This window comes from Falco naumanni, chromosome 8, assembly GCF_017639655.2.
Source record: "Falco naumanni isolate bFalNau1 chromosome 8, bFalNau1.pat, whole genome shotgun sequence".
Taxonomy (NCBI): Eukaryota; Metazoa; Chordata; class Aves; order Falconiformes; family Falconidae; genus Falco; species Falco naumanni.
In genome coordinates this window covers 7,847,741-7,863,860 of record NC_054061.1, presented here as the reverse complement: position 1 = coordinate 7,863,860, position 16,120 = coordinate 7,847,741, and the positions used below count along the sequence as shown (strand labels likewise).

Genomic DNA, 16,120 nt, shown 5'->3' with positions numbered 1-16,120 from the left:
CAGCCCACGCCCGCCCCGCGGCGCCCCGGTACCGCCGGCTCCGTTACGAAACGCGGCCGGGGCCGGGGCGGGGCGGAGGCGGCGGCCAATGGCGGCCCCGGTAGCTCCGCCGCCGGCGCCCCCCGCGGTCAGCCCGGGAGCCCTGCCCGTGCCGTGCCGTGCCGTGCCGTGCCGTGCCGGTAGCCGCAGCCCAGCGCCGGCCCGGGAGCGGCGGGCGGATGGGCTGAGCGGGGCGGGGCGGGGCGCAGCAGCGGGGCCGTGCGCGGGGCCCCGGCGGCGGCCGCCGTGTGCGGGTAGTGCCGGCCCGGGGGCAGCTCCCCCGCCTCGGCTGCCACTGCCGCGATGAGCCGCGGCCCCCCCAGCCCCCCCTCCCCAGCCCGGGGGGAGAGCCCCGGCCGGCAGCCCCGCAGCGCCGGGAGCGGGGACTTGGACGTGCTGCGCTGCCCCTCCTGCCTCCTCCTCCTCTGGGAGCCGGTGACCGTGTCCTGCGGTCACTCCTTCTGCAAGCCGTGCCTCGGGGGGGCCGTGCCCTCCCGCTGCCCCCTGTGCCGGGAGAGGCTGAAGCTGCTGGGCGTCGGGGCAGCGAGGTGCAGCGTGGTGCTCGGCGGCCTCCTGGAGAAGTGCGCGGGGCGGGAGAGCCGGCTGGCCTGGCTGGTGGCCCGTGTCCGCCACCGGCTGGCCCGCGGGGACGCGCGGGAGGCGCTGAGGATGGCGCAGAGAGGGGTCGAGCTGGGTAAGCACCACCGGGCCGGAGGGGCTGGCGGGGCGCGCTGGGGGGCTGCGGGTGCTGGGGGCCAGGGGCCAGCCTGAAGCGGAGACGAGGATGTGGTGGGTACCGGTGTGGGTCACGGCATCCCAGCACCGCGGTGTCCCCCGAGCTGGGAAGGTGCAAGTATTGGAAAGGCAGGACTGGTGGGGATGGGGAAGGGGGATCCAGCTGCTGGGCGTTTCTGCCGTGTCTGCACTTGTCCCGGGGTGACGGGAGGGGGTGGGTGGCCAGGCAAGCCCCGCTGCTCATCCCGCCTGCCGGGGCCAGGGGCAGGGCAGCCACGTGCTCGTGGCATTATCAAGCAGCCGGAAAGAGCAGCAAACAGCTTCTTGCATCTTGCTGCCTGGCAATATTTTGGGGTCAGAGGAAGAGCTCTCCCTGGGGGGGGTGGCCATTATGTAAAGTGGTTGGGACTTTTCCAGTCCAGGACACACACGTCCTTGGAGCTTGGCGAGGACACAGCCTTGGCTGAGCTCCTGTGCCAGCCCCAGGGTGTAGGGCAGCCCCTCACCCCAGCCCCCTTCTGCAACCCGCCCTGGCTAGACATTTGCCTGCAGGGTCAACATCAGGCCCGGGGGGGGGGGGGGAGCTGATCTGCTTTAGTGGGTGGCTGTAAGTGGATTTCTTGCAGAGTAACGCTTAAATAAAAGGGGTTATACAATGTGTCTGGAGCAGGGGGTTGGGGCGATGGTGGCAGAAGGTCCTTTCTCCACCAGCGTTTCTATGACAGCAGTCAGCTCTCCTCCCGCGGCGCAGACACTTGTTCATCACCTGCTGCCAGACAAGTGCCAGAGGTTCAGGGTACACCTGGAACCGCAGGGCTGAGCGGGCCAGCCGATCCTGGTGTTGGCAACACAAAGCAGGTCTCTTTATGCAACCACAGGCATCAATCTCACACCCCGCACACCCGTCCCTCGACGCCAACGCATGTGCACAGTTCTCTAGGACTGTGCTCCTCATCGCCAGGCTTTTGACTGTTTGGGGTGTATGGTTGTACGTCTCTTTTTAACAAGCCTCTGTGAGCATAAAGAGTAGAAAAAATTCAACACTGCAAGCTCTGTGCTCGGTCTTCCCTGCACGCTCCGCTCCCCAAAGGACAGGGGAGATCTGGCTTAGGGTGACAAGGAAATCACAGTCACAGCCGCAGCTCCAGTAAACCTGCGCTTGCTGGTGCTGCTCAGGCTCAGCCACGTGGGTGGTGCTTTCAGGATGTGTTTTCCAACTCCTGCAGACCGCTTTCAGGCTGCACAACTTTTTATGGGCTCCCCTTTGCTTTCCAAAGTAACCACTGATAAATATTTGATCCACGAGAATGGATTTTGTAGGGTTCAGTGTTGCACGATGGGCCGGTTTGCAGTGCCCTGCTCAGCCCAGCCTGTGGAGCAGCTCGCTTATTCTTGGGAGAAAATAGTCAACTTTTTATCTTCTGTTTTGCCAAGTGAGCAAAAGAAATGCACTGTAACGTGTAATACAGGAGGCCTTCTGACATGCCTGGAGCTGGGAGGCTGGGGAGCACTATCAGTCACTCATCAGCCACCAGAGCTGCCAGCTGGCTTACGTCCCTAATGTCTAATGATATCATAGATCAAAAATAGGTGCAGCAGAAGGGAAATGCAGAATTCATAGCCACATTTTGCACATCTTTTTTTTGCCAAATTGGTCACTTTATTGCTGGGCTGTGCAAATGTTTGAATGGGTTTGCCCACATGCAAAATAAGCCTCTAGACTTTGTACCCATTTGTTCATCCCTACCTGTTGTTAGGAACTGGAGTATTTAGTCTTTGGATGCGTGCTTGTGGGATGGGGTACCCAGCAGTAAGTCCCTTTGTTTTCTGTCTTGAGCCCTAAGGTCTGAACTAACATTATAAATTAAAATAAGCTCCAAGGGATCAGGTGTTGCTCTGCTGCACAGCTCAGTGTGGACAGTGCAGCCTTGATGCAGGAGCGGCTGGCTGTCTGCTGCTCTCCGGGTCCTGGTGGCACCAGCTAGCGAGCAAGGTCTCCCTGTGCTCCGTGCTGGGCGTGGGTGGAAAGGAGGCAAAAGCCATGGCAGAGTTTTCTCCTCTATGATAAGATGTGGCAGGTGCCCAGGCAGATTGGTGGGTGCCCGGGCATGGTGACAGCGGAGGCAGAGGTAGGGGCAGATGCTGGCTTTCTGCACCCTGCTCTTCCTGGGCTGCTAGTCCTGACCTGCCATTTGCTGGCAGAGCTGCATCGGTGCCATGTTTGAACTGGGGCAAGGGGAAATGCTGCTGGGGGTGGGTGCATGGGAGACATCATCATCATCATCATCAGTCATCATCTCCTGATGATCCCTGATCGGCTGCCAGCCGGGCCCCTGGTCCTGGCTTGCCTTGGAGGGAGCTGCTGGCCCTTCAGCAAGATGATGTTGCCTGCACCACTTTGCCACAGTAAGTGCAGCACCAGTGCCTGCAAATGGTGCCTGATTTGTGATATAAGGTTGGCCTCAGAGCCAGCATCCTGCGGGGCCACCACACATGCTACCTATGCCGGACCCACCGTTGTCCCACAGGGAGCTGGGGGCCAGCAGGGACCTGCGTGACACTGGAGACCTCCCCAGAGGGGCCAGGGAGCTGCAGGTCCCCGACCCCAGCCCTCAGCAGCTGTTGGGCGATGCTCTGCGCTGGGGGGGACGCAGGGCTGGGTGCACAGACCCGTTCCGTTAGCTGGAATGCTAGCACGTGCACAGCTAAGCACAGCGCTGGGTCTGTGTAGGTCACCTCCACGCAAGCTGAGGTGTAACGGGGTGGGTCTGGGGAAACGTTGCAGTTCAAACCTGCAAACATTACCGCACCTGCTTACACCATGAGTATGGGCTTTCGTGGTGCTGCTTGCTTGTACTCCTTGATGTCCCTCACCCCAGTTCCCCTGCTGGCAGTGCTGGTAGGAAGGAAGGTCGTTATGGAGTTTCCCAGAGACAAGAGAGCAGAGGGTCTCACTGCTTGTTTACGAGCAGGCAGGGGTGTGTGGGGCACTCAGTGCTGTGACCCTTGGGGTGTCATGGCCAGCAGCACCGGTGGGAACTGTGCTGTGCCCCCCCATCCCCCTCCCTGAGATCCCATCAGTGTCATCTTGCTGATGAGGAAGTAAATGCTCAGTTCCTCCGTTTTGGAAAATCTCAGCCTTTTCTCATACTTGGAAACCCTGAGATGTGGGGGAGAAGATCCTTGCACCCCCCTGTTTTTGCCTCTGCCCTGGGAGGGTGGTGGCAGCCAGGTGGGTCCAGGAGGCTCCCTGGTGTTTTGGGAATTCAGATCTCCATAGCTGCAGGCTTGTTTGGTAATATGTTATTGTGGCTCTGCTGCGTGAATCATATTGCAGAGCCTCCTGTGGCAACAGACCCTGTAGGGACTACGTGTATGGTACAGCCTTTTTGCTGCATCCCAAAAGGATGGATGAGAGCCCAGACCCCAACGTGGCTCAGCGCCAAGGCAGTGGTGGGGCCCCTTGGCTGAAGGCATTTGGGGGAGCTGGAGAAAAACAAAGGGAAGAACCTCAAAGAGCTTAAAAGGAGATATTTAGGGGAAATAACTTCCTTGCAGAGACTGATGAGGCCAGTGACTTCTGCCAGAGGAGAGCAGGAGCTGGCTGTGCTCAATTCAAGGCAGCACCGCAGGGGCTGTCCCACCACGGTGGCATCTCCGTGGTCTCATCCAGCCCCTCTGCCTCACCATGAACTCATTACGTGAGTGATAACATTTCTCTTTCCAGCCCCAGATGCCAGGTCCCTGCGGCTGTGCCGGGCAGAGGCTTTCACTGCGCTGGGGCAGTACTCACAGGCGCTGGAGGACCTGGATGCTGTGTGTAGGGCTGAGCCTGGAGAGCACGAGGTGAGTGGAGGGGAACCCCCATTGGCTGGCTGTGCTTGGAACCACATCTTACTGTGTGGGAGCAGTTTCCCCCTTTCCAGAATTCTCCTAGCTATTGAATTCATCCCGCTCAGAAATACACTTGCCAGACCCATTAGTGCAAATCCAGGCTGCAAGCGCTGCGTTGCACTAACGGGAGAGGTTCAGCACCAGTCCGTCCTTGCTCGCATGCAGACAGTGAGGGCACGTAGCCACGCTGGTGCTCAGGATCGCAGTTGCAGGCTTGGAGAAGCACTGGCCAGAGGCTGAGCTGCCCTTGAAGATATCAGCCCTGGCAGCCCGCTTGCTGGTTTGTGAAGCACTCGTTGGCAATAGTTTCGCAGCTTCAAAGGCAGAAGCCCTTGGCTCCTTCCCTGGGTCCCTGCAGGGTTTGTTTGCTTGGCTTTTGCAACTGCTGCATTTTGGGGGAGTCCTGTTTTACGGGTACTTGGCTGCAGGTGGATCTGTCTTTTCTAGACAAGTCTGAGCCTGGAAGCAGCGACGTGTCTGGGTGCTTTGGCCTGGGGTGGGAGCAGGCAGGAGGCTGGAGGGAGATTCTCTCGGGACTCACATAGGAGCTGAAGGGGCACATGCTCAGCTGGTCGCTGTCTTATAGTCACCGCAGGTTTTTCTGCTCCGCAGGCCTTCTTCAGGAAAGGAAAGGTGCTTCTGGAGATGGGACAGAGAGCCGAAGCCCTGCTGGCGTGGGAACACTGCCTGAAGCTCAGTCCCCATTTCCACCCTGCTTGGAAAGAGATGGAGAAGGTGCGTGGGCCGTACTGTGACAGGGTCCTGTGCCCTCACATCACACAGGAAGATGCTCTTGTCCTCTGAAGGACTCACATGCATCACAGTTGGGCTGCTCTGGCCAGCAGTGGGATCAAGAGGTGTTGGATCTTGGTCCAGGAGCCTTCCCATCAGTGATGCAGGTTTATTTGTGAAGAAAACTCCTCTTTCTCAGTCTGTAGCTTCAAGTATCAGGTTTTCAGGGTTCAGATGCTGACATGGCACGAGGTGGGCTTTGAGGCAGTATCAGTAGTCACCCAAGGCAAAGCAGACAGCCAAAAGCTGCTTCTTTTGTGTCTTTTCTGCAGATGATTGCAGGCCAGCACCTGCCTGTGTACCAAAGTCACCGTCACCAGTGGGCTGCCAGCAATATCCCCAGCGCAGGGACTTCATGCCATGAGGGGACACTTGCCCCCCAGGAGGAAAAGGGCAAGGGAATGGGGAATGACATTTTACCCTCTGCAGCTCACTCCCTGCTCTTTGTGGGTGATGGAGAACATGGCTCCCAGCCCTTAAAATACACCATTTTGTTTGCTGCCTCATGCTGCTTTTTTCCTTATGTGCTACGAAGGCATTTGTTTGACAGAGAGCTCGGCCAGTGCTGAAACAAGTAACCCTGATGTGTCCTGTGATGAGCAGGAGGCTGCTTTGGGGAAAGAGGGAGCCTGGCAGCCCACACACCTCCCTGCTTCCTTCTCCCAGCACCCCCTGAGCCCTGCTTTCTCCTTGCAGATCCTCAAGCGAGAGGATGCTCCACAGCCACACATGGCTGCTGCAAACCTGGGTGGTGCTCACCAGGGCTCAGCCGATCCTCAGGTTGATGGAGGGAGCCCTGCACTCCCATTGTCTTCCTCACAAGCTCAGGTAAGAGAGCCTGCATTGACCTGGGTCTGTGACGGGGTGTAATGTCCCTCTGGGACATCCCAAATGGGGGTTTCCAGTGATGGGAAAGGAGGTGTGATAAGGGGAGGCTGTGCAAGACCACAGCCACGTGTGTGTGGTTTCATGCTGGGATGAGAGGCTGCAGGTAGTGGAAGATGGGACAGCAAAGGTGCCATCAGAGCTGGTGCCGTGGGGACTGAGGAAACAGAGGAGGCTCTTTCTGTCTCCATTCCTCTCCTAGTTTTCATTCTGCAGTACTTCTGGTAAGATTTTAGACTGTCATTGTGTTTAAAATTCCCAAGTCACACTACATTTAGGAAAAAAAAATAATTCGGTTTTAATGTTTTTTTTTCATACAAAACCCACACATGAGAGCGGCTCAGACCATTAGCAGCTATTAAGGAAAGCTCATCTTTTGCTCTTTGCCTTCTATAGATGAATTTGGCAAGTTTGGAGAGAGAGGGAAATCAGAGAAGATGGGCTCAGATACACCCACGTGCCAGGTGGTACATCTGGACAGAGTAAACCCATGTTTTAACCCTGGGATGAGCAGGAATGTCCGAGGGCCACGCTCTCCTGCTGTCCCACAGGTGCAAGATGTTGATATACAGCAACACACCAGGAAGCCTCCCGGTGCCGTTGGGCTCGGTGGGACAGACAGGGATGTGCATTCAAAAAGGGAAGAGGTTTTGAGCTTGGTTTCATCCTTGCTGTGCCTAGGGTCCGGAGGGAGAGTCGACGGATGGCAGAGGAGCCACAAGGTCTGAGCACAGCCAGGGGACAGCCACCCCTTCCCAGCCAGGGCAAGAGCCGGAGACTTCGGCAGAGAGGCAGAGCTGGTGGTTGGTAGGTGAGTGTTGTCAAAGTTACCAAGATCTTGTCTCATGCAGAATACTTGTTTGAAATCCATTTTGGCACTGAAAATTGGTGCTTGCGCTGTGTGCCAGCCCAGCGAGCAGACGTCCCGGGGGCACATGGTGGGACAGCTCTGAGGAGGGTCCGATCTTCCTGTGTTGAGCTGGTGAAGTTATACCAAACTTTTGGGTCTAGCTTGGTGAAAAGTTCTTGCTAAAGCCAGACATCACCTGTTCCCTGCATGGAGTCAAGGAGAGGCTTCCTTTGGTTCCCATGGGTTTAGATGGGTTTATATTTAAAATCCCTTGCAAAGGACGTAGCGTGCCGTGCGTTGGGAGAAGCAGCGCATCCATTGGCATTAACTTGCCATTAGCATCTAGCCAGATGACTGCCACATCAAGCAGTGATGATGACTCATGGCAGGTGAGATTTCCATCTCCAGAGACCTCCATCTGGGAATTTCTTAGGCCACTTCACTTCCCAGTGCTTCAGTTTCCCTGCCTGCAAAAGGAGGTAGGGAGATACCACCTTCTCCTACCAAGTACCATGAGACCCCAGTGATGTAAAAGCTGTGGATGAACACAGATGGGTTAATAGAGGGGCTGATGTTGCATTTCCTAGTGGTTTTGTTTGTAACTTTCTAAGTGTTTTGTGTAGCAGTGAACTACTTACACCTAGAAAAGGTCAGAAAGCAAAGACTGATTTTCAGTATTGGAATGGGGGGCCACCTTCTCTTGCCTTCTCTTTTGCTACTAGATAATGAAGAAGAAACGGCAGCAGCAAAGTGTACCCAGCCGTGCCTTGGGGAGCTGCTGAGCATATCTGACTTCGAGTGCTCCCTCTGCATACGGTGAGTTTTCTGGTGGGAGAGCTTTTAGGATGAAGAGTTAGCACCTGCTGGGTCTTCTTTCCTGGTGGGGATCTTTCTTCACATCTTAACAGCAAACTCAGTCCCCAGTACTGCTGAAATGCAGGTTCCAGTAGAGGGAGGAGATAAGAGGGGCAGACAGGGACATGCTTTGCCCTGCCAGGCTGTAGGAGCTCAGCTTGCCCTGTCTCCAGGTGCGGCATCATTAGGTCTGTATCGCTTGGGACATCGGTGGTGGAGGTGGGGATGTTCTGTGAGGTCAAAGACTGAAAGCAGCCGTTGCCCTTTGTAACTGCAGGCTGGAGCACAAAGGTGTTGCCCTAGGGAAATACCATCTATGATGGGGATGTTGCAGACCCAGAGGGGAGCATTTCCCAGCTCCGTGCCTGCTGAAGGTAGAAAAGGGGAGAGGGTAGAGCCTGTGGCTGCCTGCTGACTCAGGGCCAGGGAAGGGCTGGGTGCTGCCACGGGGCACGCTGAAACCACGCTGTTATTTCTGGCGTGTCCCAGGACCTTGAGCAGTTGTGCAAGCGGCTGCTGGCAGAGAGCTGGGTGTTGCGCTGCTGGACGTGCAAGACGGTCAAGGTCTCCTGTATGGCAGATTTTTCCAGTTCTGGGTCTGGCATGGGGGAATGACACAGAGGAGAGAGAGATCAAGGCTGTATCTAATCTGGGTTAGGTGAACTTAGGTCTCTTCTGAGAGCAGGGAAACACAGTGTTCAGGAGGAGTAAGGGCTCAGTGCTGAGCAGGGCTTCCCCGAGACCTTCGGTTAATTTCTGATCCCGGAGCTACCTGTGAGCATCCCGAGTGCTTGCTGCTGGCTCTGCTCTGGGAACAGGGGAGAAGGAGGCACTTTCCCACTGCAGTGCTGCCAGGACCAAGGGGTACCATGTGCGTACTGATGGGGTCTGCGGGGAGATACCACCCTACAGGGATGGGGAGCCGTGCTCAGAACTGGGACAGTTCTCGCTTTACATTGCTGTGCAAGTCCGACAGTCTGAGCCCAGACTTCTAATTGAATAAATAAGCCAGTTAGGAACCTTTACATTTAATTAACAGGAGTTAGGAGCAAAGCTTAGCCAATGCAGCTGTACCGAAGGTGAGTTTCATAGCCATGGGCTGTCAAGGCTTGGAAAACACAGTGTGAGATAGCTTTCCATGGCATTGCATCCCTGCAGCGTCGTTGTCTTCAGTGCAGAAGGCTGGTGAAGGCAGCAGATTTTCCTTGAGACGGCAAGAGGAGACATGGGAAATGTCTTGTTCCTGCTGGGAACAAAATCTTTTGCTCCCAGCAAGGTGATTCAAGGAAGATGCAGGTACAAGGCTGGGGGTAGGCAGGAGCTGTGCCCATGGGCTGTGGGGGGAAAGCCTGTGAGCTTTGCCCACCCTGCCCAGCTCTACCCTTGCAGCAGCAGCCTGGGCCTCTTGCAAGTCCCCGAGTGCTTTGTGGGACCCCTGCACCATGGGGCTAAGACCAGCCAGGGCTTCCAAAGCAGGGTGCTGAGCCAGACCTGGGGAACAGCAGCTTCGAGGGCACCCAGCCCTGTGAACAGAGGCTCTGTGAAGTCTTTCTGTGCTGGGCTTACCTGAGGTCCTTCCCCCATGCCACTCTCTGCAATCCGTTGACTTCAGTCCCTTTGCAGGATGTTCTTTGAGCCGGTGACGACACCGTGTGGGCACACCTTCTGCAAGGAGTGCCTTGAACGCTGCCTGGACCACCGGCCCAACTGCCCCCTCTGCAAACAGAGCCTGAGAGAGGTGAGGGCATGTGTCCCATGGGATGGAGCCCGAGGGAGAGCTGGGCACTGGCTCTGGCTGCCAGCAGCGTGCCCGGGGCTGGGAGGGAAGGTGCAATTCTTTTACATTAGCAGCTCCCTGGGATGGTTGGTGTCACCTTCACTCATGTGGCAATGACCAGACAGTTGATAATTAAGACCAAGAGATTAATTTCCACAAGATGCCACAGTGATTTAGTGAGATTGTAAACAGGACTGAGAGGCAGAGAGAGAGAAAGACGGAAAGAAAGAAGCAAATGCTAATTACTTTTAAAAATGGAAATGGGTGGAAAACCTGCTAGCCTGGAGATTTGATTTAATCTTTAATGAAAAGGGATTCAGATGAGACCATCAGGGAAATTAGGTTGTCATACAAGGACTGCATCACTGTCAGAGACAGGACGCTGCATGGGACGGGCCCTGGGTCTGAGCAGCATCTAGAGGTCTCAGTGGAGCTGACATCCCGTCCTGCTAGATGGCTCAACATCCCCTGATAGGTTTTATCCCTGACTTTCTCTGATCTAAAATTACCCTCAGCTCCAATAAAAGTGAGTGTGATTCAGAGCCTGACAGAGTCTCAGAGCTCCCTCCCTGCTCTTCTCCAACCTATTTCTGGGTCTAATTTCTTTTAGTACCTGAAAGCTGGAAGCTACAGCCCCACTGTGCTGCTGCAGGACATCATGCTGGCCACCTTCCCCGCACAGCTGGCCGAGCGCCAGGAGCTGCACCGGGCCGAGATGGCAGAGCTCTCTAAGTAAGCAGGCACTTGCTCCAGTGTGTATGTTCGTGGGGGCCGGGCTGGGCTCTGAGGGGGCTGTCCACACCACGTACCATTGCTCTGGCGTGGTTCTGCTCAAGTGATGTCTGTCCCACTTCTAGGACCACATCACCGCAATGCCACGTGGGTATGGACGTGCCCCATGGGGCATCTGGGGATGGGGGAGTATTTCTGCAAGAAGCTGTTTTGTGGGCAGAGTCTGTCCTTGGGCTCTTGGTGAGCCAAGTGGAAGCTTTGGTGCCGCTCTGTGCCAGAGCATCATTTCTTAGGGTAAAGGACACATCTGGTTTGGGGGACTAACTGATGCAGAGCCCTTGGGATGGGATTTGCTCTGGGAGGTTTCATAGTGATTTCTTCTCCTGTCCCTCAGCCTGACCAAGAACATCCCCATCTTCGTATGCACGATGTCCTTCCCAGGCATTGCCTGCCCTCTGCACGTCTTCGAGCCTCGCTACCGCCTCATGATCCGGCGGTGCCAGGAGACTGGCACAAGGAGGTTCGGCATGTGTGTATATGAGAATGGGAAAAGGTGAGCTCTGGGCAAAGCGGCTTCCCTCTGCCCAAGCTGATTTGCCCCTTTCTGCCCCGGCCCCGAGCATCTAAAATCCAGAGTGGTTTGGAGGGAAGGAACCAGGTGCAATTTCCTATCCCACTGCACCCTGCAGATAAAAGCAGCAGGGAGGTGGTGCATTCCCCACATGGCAAAGCAAAAGGGATCTTGCAGCCTCCTGGCATCACCACTGGCCAGGCAAGGAATGGGCCAGTGCTGCAGCTGAGCAGAGGTAGTGGTGGCTGTTAAATACCGTGGTCTGGGAACAGCTGCTGGCTCAGGATGTCTCAGAGCTGCATGGCTCCCTGGCTGTGACCTCCAGCTCTTCTTAGCAAGCACTTGAAATTTGCTGTATTTCTCATACTTTGTCTTAACGAGCTGTGAGAGGACATGGGGTTAAATGGCCTTTTGTTTGGTGCAGCTTGGGCATCCTTATGTTCCTGGTGGCACCTCCAGATCTCGGATGGGCTCAGTCTCCAGGATCCTAACCCAAGTTAGATAACTCTATTTACTTATCCTCCCTGTGCTCCAGTCCTGTTCAAGTGAAGTGAGATAAATAACATTTTCTGGGCTTTGGGAGGATGTCTCCACAAGGGGTGGTGCCTTCAGAACCCCTGGACATCAGGACAGAATGAGGACCTCAGTCAATGTGGTGTATAGCAAATCCAAGGGAGTGCAAGCAGCGTGCACGCTATTCCCTGCCCTCTTAGCAGCGAGTGGTAACTCAATAGAGTTGAGTGAATCTCCAAATTTGCCCCCTCCCAGGCAGTTTGTTCCTGGGCCATTTCCTCCTCTGGTGCTGGTACCTTCAGGAGAAGCAGCTCTCTCCCCACCAGTATCCCAGCTCAGCCCCTCTTTTCTCCCCCTGGCCCCCTCCAGTTTCGCTGACTACGGCTGCATGCTGGAGATCCGGCAGATCGAGCTGCTGGCGGACGGGAGGTCCTTGGTGGACACCATCGGCAGGCGGCGGTTCCGGGTGCTGAGCCGCGGACACAGGGACGGCTACAACACTGCCGACATCGAGTACCTGGAGGACAAGAAGGTGAGGGCAGGGCCAGGGCAAACAGGGTGGGATGGATCCTCCCTATGGACACCTCCGTTCCTCTTCCCCCCATGCAGGTGGCCGGGGAGGAGCTGCAGGAGCTGCAGCGCCTGCACGAAAGCACCTACCGCTTGGCTCAGCAGTTCTGTGAGCACAGAGACCTTGTCTCCAGGCACATTTTGATGCAGCATGGACAGCTGCCGGAGAAGGAAGAGGACATCCAGGTAATTCCCTGAGGGAAGGGGTGCCCTAAATAGGGAGGGTACCAAGAGAACCTCTGAAGCAGCATGGTTCCTGCTAACCACCCTGCTCCCCCCCAGGATGAGCAAAACAAACCTTGTTGTCCACTCGCTTTATCAGTTATGACATTTCTCAGGGAGATGTCTGTTGAAACTGTTTAATGTTTATAGTTTTTAACTGCTCTTGGAAACTGAGCACTGAGTTTTAAAAGCTTTCCTGGAGTCTCTTCCTAAATGAGAGCTGTGAAACTGAACTGTTTTGAAAACACTTGGGGGAAAAACAAACAAACTGAAAACAAACAAATGGGCAAAGAAATGAACCCCACAGCTCAGTGAGCCTGCAGCCTCCTCTCACTGTGTTCCCTTGGGACAGCTGTAGCTGGCCAGGGCAGAGGAGCTGAGAGGGCAGGGTGCAGTTTGCTTATTAAATTGCTCCAACAAATTTGGATTCTGGAGAAAAAAATAATTCCCAAATTCAGTTTTCACTCCTGTAAGAAAATGTTTCCTCTCTGGATCGTTAACAAATGTGCTCTTGCTGCTTGTCCCAGGCTAAGGCTGTCCTGGCCAGCAGTCACGTCAATGCTGTGCTCAGAATAACTTAACTCCTCATCTTCCTTCAACTGAATTGAACATTTCCCTCTTAGTTTATCTCAGGCTTTGAAAAAAAGTTTACAAAAGCACTGCCCAGCAGCTGTGCCTGCCTGGCCTGCACCTCGCCTTTTTCTGTGGTGATAAGGCAAGTGCCCCAAAAGGCACCGACCACGCAGGATCTGGCCCGCTTTTACAAAAAGCATCACCTTCAACAAGGAAATGCACAAGATATTTCTTTGTCTCTTTAGTACAGGCTTTAGTACAGTACGCAGGTTACACCTGTGTCTAGAGACTCCCTGGGGAATGCTTGTCTGGAAATTAAATTAGTTTATCAAGAAATTTTGAGCCTGGACAGATAAAAGGGCCAGTCAGCAGAATACCTTGGCCAAAGCTGGCATTGCTGTCCTGGCAAGAGCAACGATTTCCCATCAGCGACGCTGCCCAAAGGCCATGCATTCACCTTGCAGTTCCTGACGTGGGGGTCTCTCCCTCTCTCCCCTCCAGGCTTTGGCAGATGGCCCAACGTGGTGCTGGTGGCTCATCTCCATCCTGCCCCTTGACCCGTCCTACCAGCTGAACCTCTTCTCCACCACCTCCCTGCATGCCCGCCTCGCCCAGCTGCAGCGCATCCTCACCGCCCTGCTGCAGCAGCCCCCAGGCAGGCACCCGCTGCCTGAGCGCAGCCCCCAGGGCCATGTCTGAGCCCCCTGGCCCCTGCCCTCTCTGCAGGGGAGACCTCCACCCCCTTGGGTTTCTCTATGTGTTGATTCATGGTTTTGCGTTTGGCTTAAGCCCCCCAAAAGTGACCTCAGCGATGAGTTGGGCACCCTCTGCCCAGCTCGTGGGGCCGGTGCTGCACCGGCAGTGACACTACGCCGTCCATGCCACCTCCGGGAGCTGCTCGGTGACAGGGCTGTGCCGTGCCCCTGAAGGGGGGACTGGGATGGAAATCTGGGTTGTGTCTTGGGAACCAAAATCACTTGCTGAGCTGCTTTGGCACTAAGGAGGATTCTCCTTAGGGCAGAGGACCAAGTGCCAGGATCACCTTGGTTTTGGCCCTTCTGCTTTGAAGGGGAACTTAGGGGTCTTTGGTAGATGGTCCTGCTCTGTGCAGCAGATTCAGAAGCTTGGGAGAGGTGGCACCCGGAGGCAGAGGGTCCCGATGGCTTGCCCCAGCATCGGGGGCTGACAGCTCTGCCTCTGCTTACAACTTTAACTAAATTTCTATTTGAAGGAGAAGAAAGGTTAAAGTAAGCAATCTGAAACTCATGGTCCTGCTCCTAACCACTTCCGTAGCCACACAGCAAGGAGATGCACACAGGTCTGGACATCCCTCTCCCACCGCTTTGCTCAGTGCTCTGCTGTGGTTGCTGTGCAAAGATTGCCGGCCACTTCCCTGGGCTGGAGCTGTGCTGGAGGCTGCTGGCTGCTTTCCTGACTGCTGGCTCCACTGCCGTGAAGTCCCATGGGAAGGGGGGCAGTTGGTAGTACTGGTGCTTTTCTCCCCACCCAAAGGCTGCTCTTCCTGAGCCTGGCTGGGTTCAGGTTTTAGGGTAGACCTGGGGGCTGCAAGGAGCCTATGGCACAAGGGAGTTAAGCCTGGGAGTAAATTTTGTGAGACTTTCTGCTCCTTGGCATGTGCACTTTTCTCATGTTCAGTGTTTCTTGTGAACTTTCTGCCTCCTCAGGAGAAAATCAGGATCTGAGCTGAGGCTGGATCCTTGCACTTGGGACCCAGAACAGTTCAGGATCCCCCAAAAGAGCACAGAGTAAAGTCAAAGGCAGCCAGACCTCTGGAGCGGTGGGAAGGGGGTAGGACCGGTGACCGGGGCAGTGAGCCCCATGTTAGGGGAGCAAGTGCCTATCTGCAAGTGCCTGTCTGCTGCTTGTCTGTAGACACGGGGAAAAAGCTATCCCCCTGGACAGACCAGGCTTTCATCCGTGGAAATCCTGAAGGTTTGGGGTTTTTGTCTCCCATCCATAATTTCAGTGGCTTTGGGTTGAATTTTGGGAGTGACATCCACTTAGTCATTGGGTTAACATTGGTTCCTGAATTTTATCCCTGCTTTTCTCAAAGGCTCCACATCCCATGTGGGGGCTTGGTGGGCTGTTGGATGTATGTGAGGGAGAGAAAATCAGGCTGGGGCTATGGTGCTTCTTATTGCATGTGTTGCTGGGCTGAGCCCAGGGCAGGAGGCTCTGGACACAACTCTTGGAGAGGTCCCTGCCCAAGGTCTCCACCTTTCCCTGTTCTGCCTTCTCCAGGAGTGAGAGGTCTGGGTCATTCCTCTCCAGCAAAGTGCCTCATTTGCAGGGAGCATCGTAGTGAGCGTAGGGTGGCTGAGGGCAACTCAAAATGGATTTGCTCCTCTACCTTTGAGCCATGACCTCCCCCAGTTTCCTTCTGTCATTGAGACACCATGACTCCCCTGAGGGGCTACATCCCTGGGGTGTCACATAGGGGTGGGCAGGGGTAAGTGATGGAGGGATGCCTCACAGTCCCAGGGTATGTGCATGCAGGTGGCAGGATGTCACTGAAGTTTGGGAAGTGCCTTTCTTTTCTGCAGGATCAAGGTGAGCTCACGCAGTGACAACCCCACCCCCCCGAGCCCCTCACTCACCTCTGGAGTAGCCTGTTCCCCAGGTGTGGGAGCTCCCTGGACCACTGCAGGTCCCTCAGCCAGGCGGTGGCATGGGGGGATGCAGGGGAGAAGCGTGGGTCTTCCCAGGGGGAGAGCCGGGAACCAGAGCCACATCTGCCTGGCTGCTTTGGGAAGGGACTTGTGCAAATTGCTCCAGTTTGCTCGGAGCACCTTTGGAGCTTGTATTGGTGTCTTTGCTCTTTGAATTAAATTTTCTTCGTGGTCATTGAAATAAAGACTGTTGTTGTTTCGTTGCTGGTGTTTAACTTTTAGCTGCTCACATGCTTGGTCACCACCAAGGAGATGTGGGGGCGCATGGAGAGGTGACACCCTGGCCTTCAGGCAGTAAGTTGGATAGACACAGTGAACACAGTCCAGCAAAGGTGGATGGCAACAGGGGAAAAAAATAGGGTGGTTTTGCTCACGGAAAGTGAGCATGTGAAGCAGGGCAGGACAGACTAGCTCCTGCCCAT

The 16,120-nt window shown here is 55.5% G+C and overlaps 1 protein-coding gene across 1 annotated transcript; it reads left to right on the top strand.

The window, feature by feature from the left end:
* Window positions 1-247: 247 nt before the first annotated feature.
* Window positions 248-15,897, top strand: LOC121092673 (LON peptidase N-terminal domain and RING finger protein 1-like). The gene is made up of 12 exons (XM_040604067.1): window positions 248-733; window positions 4,502-4,620; window positions 5,281-5,403; window positions 6,157-6,288; window positions 7,027-7,156; window positions 7,918-8,011; window positions 9,674-9,788; window positions 10,438-10,559; window positions 10,954-11,112; window positions 12,013-12,175; window positions 12,253-12,399; window positions 13,510-15,897. The coding sequence occupies exons 1-12, from the start codon at window positions 343-345 to the stop codon at window positions 13,705-13,707; spliced, it is 1,893 nt and encodes a 630-aa protein (XP_040460001.1). The 5' UTR covers window positions 248-342; the 3' UTR covers window positions 13,708-15,897.
* Window positions 15,898-16,120: the final 223 nt, after the last annotated feature.

Coding starts and splice junctions, on each gene's coding strand:
- LOC121092673 (XM_040604067.1), top strand. CDS start 343: ATGAGCCGCGGCCCCCCCAGCCCCCCCTCCCCAGCCCGGGGGGAGAGC. Junction 4,621..5,280: donor CTGAGCCTGGAGAGCACGAG/GTGAGTGGAGGG, acceptor TCTGCTCCGCAG/GCCTTCTTCAGGAAAGGAAA. Junction 12,176..12,252: donor AGTACCTGGAGGACAAGAAG/GTGAGGGCAGGG, acceptor CCCCCCATGCAG/GTGGCCGGGGAGGAGCTGCA.